Raw genomic sequence first — 8,098 nt, 5'->3', positions numbered from 1 at the left:
AGAGAGAGAGAGAGAGAGAGAGAGAGAGAGAAGGAGGGAGAGGGAGGAGAGAGGGAGGGAGAGACGCCTTAGGATTAACCATATTCGAACACGTTTTGTTTTGTTTTGTGTGAACACTGAGGCCATCGCCAGCGAGGGTGAGAAGGAGGATAAGTGGCAACACAGATATGATGCCTCGCAAAAATAAAGGAGATGGACCTATTGTGGTCTTGAGGGATGGTTGTTGGGTTAAGAGCGTGTGTTATGTTTTCTCTCCCGTTGCAACGCACGGGCTCTTTTGCTAGTATATGACAAACATGAAACTAGGGAATAAAAAAAGAATTCCTCTTTTTTATAGATGGTATATATATAATTTCGACTGATGAATTCATTAAACATGTTTGGGAACATTTATGGGCTGGAGCGTTGTGTATAAACACATCACAGAATAAGTGGGCTGCCAATCCTAGCTACGACCCACGCCGAATCATACCGAATCATCATACGTAGTTTGTTTTACATACATACAATAGGTACAGGCACCTGCAGACCGTGGTGCGAATATTATTTTTTCTTGGAAAAGAAAATAAAGTTGTACGAATATTAATGGTTGCACGGCTTATGCATGAGCCATGCATGCCTGCATGCGTGCGTGAATCTAGACCACGTTGACGGAACGGGCAAAGTCCACCCCGGGCGCCGCCGCCGCCTCAGCAGCGCATCTCCTGGGGACGTCGACGGCGCCGGCCATCTCGGTGACCGGGCGCACCTCGGCGCACGAGCTCTTGTCGGCCTTGCCGACGTTGATCACGACGACGTGGTCCTCTGCGGGCGCCTTCCATGCCTCTTTCCCCTCCTTGACCTGGCTTGCCACCGGCGTCTTGTTCATGTAGAACACGTAGAGGACCATCTGGATCACCCCGAAGGTGAAGCCAAGGATGTTTGGGAGCTGGAAACATAAATTTAATCGTCAGTGCTGATGCTTGAGACAATTGTATGTATGCGTATCCATAGGCGATAGCTAGAAGAAAGGGTTGTTTGTGTAGTTAGTTACCGCGACGTATTTGTCCTTGATGAGCAGGCCGTAGAGGAACCAGACGATTGCGCTGAGGGTGAGCGTGAGGGAGAGCGTGAAGGGCATGTACTCCACACTCTTGGTCTTGATGACTCGTCCCTGGGGAAAGGAACACATCAAGTTAGTTGACGCACGTACAAGAGGTCCCGCCATGCATGAGCTCAAGGAGGAGATTTGTCGGTCAAAAAGGGCTCACGATGATGCTGAGTGGGGCAACGAAGACGCAGACGGAGAAGCCGACGCAGATCCAGCCGAGCGAGACGACGCGTGTCTCGCCATGGAAGGCGAAGAGGGTGAGGAGGAAGATGAGCCCGAAGCCGGCGATGTTGAGGAGGACGACGATCTTGGCTGTGAAAATCTTGGCCTTCCTGTCGGCATAGACGAGGTACATGACGATGTAGACGGTCTCGATGACGCAGCCGGCAGCATTGATGCTGATGAGGAGGCCCTCACCGGTCTTGACCAGCGCGTAGAAGATCCACAACATCGCGCTGAACAGGGCCACGACGTATGGCACCGACTGGAACCCCTCCGTGGATTTGCTCTTGAAGATCCGGTAGAATGTTGGTCTAATATTTTATTTTTGTGTGCACATTAATTAGTTACGCGAGAACATATTAATTAACAGGATCAAATGAAACAACAAACAACATAGACATTCGCTTACATGGGGGCCAGGAGGCTCGAGAAAGAGATGACGTTGCCTGCAAGGCACAACGTTAGCAAAGTTAGCGATGAGTTGCGATAATTGTACGACGCATTTACATCTCTCTTTTATATGCGCTTTATCCTTTTTGAAGAAACATAGGCAATTTGCTTTGGTGTTGTTTCTTTTGGGAGTTTTGCCGCACCGAGCTAGATGTCACTAGAGCTAGTATACTTGACTAGATCAATTAATCAATCAGTGGCAAAAATAAGATATATCGATAGATGCTGCAAAAGGATGATCTTAAACGACATAAAGTAGTCTACTAGTACTGCACTAGCAAATAGCAGCTGTAATAAGAAACTATCATAATACAAGGGGTAATTGTTGGACATCTGTTGTTCCTGGTGAGAATAATATACCTAGTAGGCCGAAGGCGAATGCCCAAGGGTGCTCCATGGATAGGCCACCCATTGTGATACAAAGATGTATAACAGTGAGATGGATGCGAACTTCGTATAACAGTGGGGCGAGAGATTGTTTTTGCTCGTCTCGCTCTCTCTCTCTCTCTCTAACCCTAGACTCCTGGTGGAGCGAAGGGAGAGGTCTGGAGAGGAGAGCTCTCTAAGTTGGTTGAAACTCTTAGCCTGAATTGTAAGGTTGGTAATGGGGTGCTTTATATAGGCAGGAAGACATGACTGCCTTGGCGTATGCAAGCTGTCCGATCACACATATGCCACACAAAATTAGTGATTGGCTTTCTAGAAAAAAAAAGGGTTTCCAGCAATGAATAATTGAGCTTATCTAATGTGCTATGCTTGATAGAGATAATGATGGAAATTTTAAAAAGTTGTCGCTTTGGTGCACTCTTTATCTTTAGTGTGCATAATGCCTCTGCTGCTGAATTGTTGTACACTCCGAATTGTGTTGCACCACGTCATTCTTCCAATCTTCCCAACCTAGATCTTTGGGGTGTGCTATTAGCCGCCAGAGAAGTGCGAACCAAATGAGACATTCCAACTGAGAGGACTCTTCAGACCCTTAGTTCCTTGAATTTACTGAAAGAAATGTCTTACAGAAATAAATAATAAAGTTTATATGATATATCTATTTTCCTTGTCAGTGTTTAGACATAAAGATTGATAAACATAGTGTCCAAAAATTGAATTAATTTAACAGCCTTCTCGTACTAAAAATGTAAGCAAAGAGTTATTAATCGAATGTACCGACATAATTGTACTTTTAGTAATGAATGCACTAATAAATACTCATCTTACGCAGTTGGTATAACTTTTAAGAAGTATGCAATTGCACATACGTACAGTCAAATAATGTTAGTCACCTTAACCTCATTTCATATAAATATAATCCAATAATGTATTTATGCGGGTACCATAGTCCCCAAAAGATTAGTTCCTAGAAAATGATGCAACCAATGTCTTAGATCGTCAAATCCATAAAAAAGTTTCATGCAGCTTAACTTTCCAATCGAATTGACTCGTAGAACCATGTTTTACTATTACAACCAATTTTACTGTACAATTTCTGAAAAATAGTAGTGAAGTGTTTTACCTTGCTTATATAAGCTTGGGATGTCTTAGACCTCGATAGCATTGTGGTAGATTATAATAAGCTGTTCGAGATTAGATTTGTAGGTTTTATCACTTGAGTAGTTAGTTGTTTAATTATGACCTACAAAATTTTCGATACAGGGCGTATCTTTGACTCAAAATGTCACATCAATGTAATACAATCAAAACAAGTTCAAATCCATTATCTACGTGACCAAGATACACACACAACCACATGCACTCTAAATAACGCTGACAAAAACATTGTTGTCCGAGACTACAATAACTAAGGCGAGGGGGAGGGGGGCTCAGACTATGCCTCCAACCATGTCGAGCAAAGACATCCTCGTCCTTCTATTCCGCCCGCGTACACAAGGATATAAACAATTGTCGGTGTTCATATCACTGAAGAATAGACTACAAACGGGCGTAGACTGCTAGATAACATGTACCAAAGAGATTCTGACCTATAACTATTTTTTTCTCAAAAAAAGGGATTACTCTCAGCCTCTGCATCAAAAGATGCACACAGTCATTTATTAAAATGAACCAACTATCAATGTATCAAGAGCAGCTCTAGTAGAAATAAAGCAAAAAATTACATAGCAAAATGCCACAACCGGCACAAATAAGACAAAATACCTACCCAAATATCATATTATTGGACCGTCATCCAAAGCGGTTGTATATATCCCGTGCTATGTATTGTCTCTCATCAGTTGCACCCAAAAGTCATAAGCCCCCCCGCTTACACATGGTGTATTAATGACCACATACGGATCCATCTAGACGCTATGTGTATATTACCTGCAAATTTTCTTGATTTTTATTCTTTTAAACACACAGAGACAACTGTAACTATATATATTGTCTTAGTAAATTATAAAAGAAATTTAGCATGATAGTGATTTTTTGCTCTCAGGCTCCATGGAGCCCTTTATTTCCAAAAATTCCAAAATCAACTTTTTAAATTACAATTTTTTTAAAATATACACAAGTACTTATAGATGTATATTAAATGTGTGTGAAATTTCATCACAAAATAATTTCTAAGTGGCCTGTACAAAAAAAATCATGGGATTTTATAGTGAATACTAAATGTTCTATAAATACACAAATTTGCCACTTTTGTGTAGCTCGCATTAAAAAGTATTTTGTCATGAAGCTTCACAGACTAGTAGTATACATCCATACATACATGTGTATTTTTTTCAGTTTTTCCTGAAACTATTTTTTTTTTAAATTTTGATGTTTTCAAATAAAGGGCTCCAAGGAGCTCTAGCTCCATTAGGCATTTTCGATATATATAGTGATGTTATTCATCACCCAGGGTGCAGAATAAGTTATTCTTCACCCGACGTAATCTTACGATCACTTCATAATTAAATTACATTTGGAATTCAAATAGTTACATTCCTATTGATTCACTACGTAAAATTTGGTATAAGAAAATAAAAATATAGGTCATAAGACAAGAAAATTTGGACTTTATGTATATTTGACACTAGCTAGTTTCAAGTTGCTGAAATTACAATGCAAATGATGTTGGCTTGCTAATCAATCGAGTCAACTGGACTTCTCTCTAAAAATATAAGAGCATCTAGGACCGGGCAACCCATAACCCCCTCAAACGCCTGGGTGGACGGCCCGGTCAGTGACCGATCAAAAGACGACCTAGACGGGCGCCTCAAATGCCCGGGCTGAACGACACCCTTCATTTCTAGCCCAAATGTAGGGCGGATATGGGGAGGCCTGGACGCGATTGGGCGCATCAACCACGTCGGACTGACGACCAGATCCCACAGGAAAACACTCCGAAACCTGGCGGTCCGAAGCTTGTCTCCTCCGTCGGACTATAGCGCCGCTCCAGCGGGCCACGTTGTGCCCTAGCCCGGCTATTTAAGCCGAGTGCTAGCACCGGAACCCTACCCGTCCACATTTCCGCCGCCCTCCCGTCCGCCGCCACCACCACTTCCCACTCGCCATCCGCCACCACTAGTAGTCATGCCACCACAGTGCCAGGTAAGGAGCTATCCATATCTAACTTCGGAGCGCCGCCTGCAGCTCCTTGAGTAGATCCTGGCAAGGCGCGAAGCCCAGATTGCCGCGGGGCTACCTATGGATGCAGTGGATCCGAAGGAGGACTTGGAGGAGGTGGAGGAGGACGGGGAAGACGCAGAGTAGGAGGTGGAGGAGGACGTGGAGGACGCTGGGGATGCGGATCTTCACGCAATCCATGATTCCCTTCGGTTGGATCGGAGGCAGAGGCCAACCATCGTCATCTGCAGGAGGCAGAGCACGCCGCGGACAAGATGCTCGCTTATATGGATGAGGAGGAGGAGCCGGAGCCCTCCTATGAGCCCATCTACCCGGCGCCCAACATGGATGTCGTGGACATCTCTGACGACAAAGCGTAGTTTAGACTAGCATGATGTGCGTAGTATCTAGGATTTCTTTTGCATGGTTTGTATGGTTTTAGGGGATGAAATACGAGGTACTCGGATGCATAGCAACAATTCTAAGATCTGGCCGGTCAGTGGCCGCAGACGCCCGCTGTCTTGTCCGCCGGCATTTGATGATTCTGATTTGGTGTCCGCGGCTGTAGATGCTTTAACGCAACTGAAGTGTGTGTGCGCTTGTCAAGTATACAGTACACGCTAGACATGTTACACTCACAAAATCTAAGAATGATGTGGAATTTTACAATACTCGAAATCTGTAGACTGTTTTATGATCTACTCCCTCCGTTCGGAATTACTTGTTTTGGAAATGGATGTATCTAGAACTAAAATACGTCTAGATACATCCATTTCCGCGACAAGTAATTCCGAACGGAGGGAGTAATAGGTTACATAATATTACTTCGTAGGTTGTATCTAAACATGATGATGTCAGTCAACAGATTTGGTTAATTTTCCGTCGACTAAGATTTAGCCACAACATTCTAAATGCAGCTGCAAAATGAAATTTTACGAAGTACAATGCTACCCTTGTCCACCGGACGGTCAGGATTAAAAGTATGTCTTACCTCTAGGCACGTAAGGTAGTGCACCTTATTAATAATAAAAGAACTAAAAAACTATAACCGTGCTGTTTGGTTGAGAATTCGGTACGGATGTAGAGTTAGTAAATCAATAAGCCTAGTTATATTCTTCATATATGACTTCCAATGAAACAAGTTCTTCCTATATGAAGACCCTGCATGCTCACTGCTGACATCCTGATTCCTACAAGCAAAAAAAAAGGAGGGAAGAAGTTAGCATCTGTCCAGAATCTTGGTAGATGTTCTCTTAACAATATTTTGCGCTTGGCGATGCGGACGGCGGACCCATGATTGGAATTGGACGCACACGAAAGCTGTTGATTTTTTTGTTTGAGTGCTACGAAAGCTGTTGATTATTTTTGCAAAAAAAGAAGGAAAGCTGTTGATTAGCAATTGGTCGGGTAGAAAAGAACGGATGCCGTTGCTCTCTCTTTTGGAAAGCCGGCGCAGATGTAATCAGGTCCACTGAAATTTGACCAACTTTGTGGCTTTTGTCACTGATATACACGTTCACAAAGCGCGTGATTTTCAGGGTGAGGATCCTTCCCCCCGTGATTCCTCAAAAATTAAAGCGTGTGTTTCATATGAGATTCATGGTTAATATAGTTTCTCCATCTAGTCAATCCATCCAAGGGCACATACCACCACGACTCTTGAGGAGAAAATATGACGCCCTGGTTTGAATGTAGGCAGAATTGTTCTTCGATTCGTTCTAACCCTGAACCCTGAAGATTCATCTATTGCACGTTCAGTCATGCATCTCCCTTGCTCCGATATATTTTTCTTCAGTCTAGTATGGAACTTTATGTTTTGATACCTTATATAGCAAGGGCATTTGCATGTGTCTTTATTCCTTACTACATATTCAATGTATTTTTCATGCTACGGCGAGCGACAAACATTCGAATGATGAAGAAAACTTCTATGGTTTTCGGTGTAATCTTATTTTTTACATGTCATTTGTGTATTCTCGTCCTTTGTATCAACACAATCAAAAAGGGAATGATTAAACAACATATGAATTAAAAAGTTACTCTCATTGGGAGGTGGGCATGGGTAGCTAATCCGCTCTTCATCCTTTTGTTGTTCACTCCCCTCCTCCTTTTCATCTAGTGAGCTCACAATATTTTCTTCTTCCATTGGTTCCTGCAAAACATTAGTCTCTCCTCTATTAGAGGCGATCCTTTTGATCTCACTGGTAAGATCAGGATTACTATTGAAATTTTTAAAGCAATATTTATGTATAGCAAAAAAATAGATTTCCTAGTAGCATCGTCACCTCCAGCATTCTCAAGCAAAGAGGCAATTTCATCAGCACCACTAAAAGTAACAAATTCTTCATTTTTTCTATATCATAATGATGATATTCTCCTTTTTGAGACAAGCGGTATTTCACGAAGTGTGTAAACTCTCCTAATGACCCCCCCCCCCCCCAAACCAAGTTAGTTGGGGTTCTTAGCACGAGCATAAATGGATTTAAGATAATCCATCAAGTATCTCTCCTAAAAATTCAGGATTTTGGAAGGTTTAACAACCTTAGGAGCAAGTACATCTGTTTTTTTTTTGTATTTGGCATCTCCTGCGGATTAAAGATCACTAGTAGAAAAAGGGCCTATTGTCCCGGTTGGTAAGGGCCTTTTGTTCCGGTTTTTGAACCGGGACTAAAGGGTCGTTACTAATGCCCTAACCCTTTAGTCCCGGTTCTTACACGAACCGGGACAGATGGGCCTCCACGTGGCCGGTGCGGCGAGCCCAGGCAGGAGGGCCTTTGGTCCCGGTTGGTG

The 8,098-nt window shown here is 42.9% G+C and overlaps 1 protein-coding gene across 1 annotated transcript; it reads right to left on the bottom strand.

Moving 5' to 3' along the window:
- Positions 1-246: 246 nt before the first annotated feature.
- On the bottom strand, positions 247-2,398 carry LOC109757081 (bidirectional sugar transporter SWEET13). Its single transcript, XM_020315918.3, has 5 exons — positions 2,123-2,398; positions 1,722-1,758; positions 1,251-1,623; positions 1,034-1,153; positions 247-928 (listed from the first exon to the last, which is right to left on the bottom strand). Exons 1-5 carry the CDS (start codon positions 2,172-2,174, stop codon positions 638-640), a joined length of 873 nt encoding a protein of 290 aa, XP_020171507.1. The 5' UTR covers positions 2,175-2,398; the 3' UTR covers positions 247-637.
- Positions 2,399-8,098: the final 5,700 nt, after the last annotated feature.

Source organism: Aegilops tauschii, chromosome 6 (genome assembly GCF_002575655.3).
Source record: "Aegilops tauschii subsp. strangulata cultivar AL8/78 chromosome 6, Aet v6.0, whole genome shotgun sequence".
Lineage (NCBI taxonomy): Eukaryota > Viridiplantae > Streptophyta > Magnoliopsida > Poales > Poaceae > Aegilops > Aegilops tauschii.
This window is presented reverse-complemented; position numbering and strand designations above follow the sequence as displayed.

Coding starts and splice junctions, on each gene's coding strand:
- LOC109757081 (XM_020315918.3), bottom strand. CDS start 2,174: ATGGGTGGCCTATCCATGGAGCACCCTTGGGCATTCGCCTTCGGCCTA. Junction 1,624..1,721: donor TCGAGCCTCCTGGCCCCCAT/GTAAGCGAATGT, acceptor ATAAAATATTAG/ACCAACATTCTACCGGATCT. Junction 929..1,033: donor TCAAGGACAAATACGTCGCG/GTAACTAACTAC, acceptor TTATGTTTCCAG/CTCCCAAACATCCTTGGCTT.